The 1,106-nt window shown below is 69.3% G+C and overlaps 1 protein-coding gene across 1 annotated transcript in view; it reads left to right on the top strand.

Moving 5' to 3' along the window:
- Positions 1–1,100, top strand: part of OPLAH (5-oxoprolinase, ATP-hydrolysing) — a gene marked incomplete at both ends in the record, with an annotated part of 1,842 nt that extends 742 nt beyond the window's left edge. The window contains one exon of the mRNA XM_027633196.1: positions 952–1,100. Coding sequence (XP_027488997.1) covers positions 952–1,100 — 149 coding nt within the window. The remainder of the gene's footprint in view (positions 1–951) is intronic.
- Between the last annotated feature and the right edge of the window lie 6 nt (positions 1,101–1,106).

The raw sequence follows: 1,106 nt of genomic DNA, 5'->3' as shown, positions 1-1,106 counted from the left end.
TTGACTCAAACTCAGCCCCCTTCAGTTCTCCATCAAAGCTCCTGGACAGGGGGCTCCGGGGGGGTCTCCTGGGTGGTTCCTGGGGGGTCTCCTGGTGGTCCCCCGGGGGGGTCCCGGTTTTAGGGTGCCCCTCTGAGGGTCCCCACGGGCAGGGACCCCTTGACTCAAACTCAGCCCCGTTCAGTTCTCCATCAAAACTCCTGGACAGGGGGTCTCAGGGATCTCCTCGGTGGTTCCTGGGGGGTCTCCTGGTGATCCCCCGGGGGTGTCCCGGTTTTGGGGTGCCCCCCTGAGGACCCCCAAAGGCGGGGACTCCCCTGCCCTCAGCCGCCAGCTCAACCACATCCAGCACTGTGGGTGGGTGGGGGGCTTTGCCCAGCCGGGACTGGGGGGCCCGGGGGTTTCCAGGGGGGGTTCCTGGTGGTCCCTCCGGGGTGTCCCAGTTTTGGGGTGCCCCTCTGAGGGTCCCCATGGGCAGGGACCCCTTGACTCAAACTCGGCCCCCTTCAGTTCTCCATCAAAGCTCCTGGACAGGGGGTCCCGGGGGGTCTCCTGGATGGTTCCTGGGGGGTCTCCTGGTGGTCCCCCGGGGGTGTCCCAGGTTTGGGGCGCCCCCCCGAGGACCCCAAAGGGGGGGACTCCCCTCAGCTGCCAGCTCGACCACGTCCAGCACCGTGGGTGGGTGGGGGGCTTTACCCAGCCGGGGCGGGGGGGCCCGGGGGGGTCCTGGGGGGGTTCCTGGTGGTCCCCCGGGGGTGTCCCAGTTTTGGGGTGCCCCCCATGGGCAGGGACCCCTTGACTCAAACTCGGCTCCCTTCAGTTCTCCATCAAAGATCCTGGACAGGGGGCCCCGGGGGGGTCTCCTGGATGGTTCCTGGGGGGGTCTCCTGGTGGTCCCCCGGGGGTGTCCCGGTTTTGGGGTGCCCCCCTGAGGGTGCCGTGGCCCCGCAGAGCAGATGGGCCGCATCCTGCAGCGCACGGCCATCTCCACCAACATCAAGGAGCGCCTGGACTTCTCCTGCGCCCTCTTCGGGCCGGACGGGGGGCTCGTGTCCAACGCCCCCCACATCCCCGTGCACCTCGGGGCCATGCAGGAGGCCGTGCAG

This window comes from Corapipo altera, unplaced genomic scaffold, assembly GCF_003945725.1.
Source record: "Corapipo altera isolate COAL_440 unplaced genomic scaffold, ASM394572v1 49664, whole genome shotgun sequence".
Taxonomy (NCBI): domain Eukaryota; kingdom Metazoa; phylum Chordata; class Aves; order Passeriformes; family Pipridae; genus Corapipo; species Corapipo altera.
The sequence above is the reverse complement of the archived record's forward strand: the minus strand, read 5'-3'. Positions and strand labels throughout refer to the sequence as shown.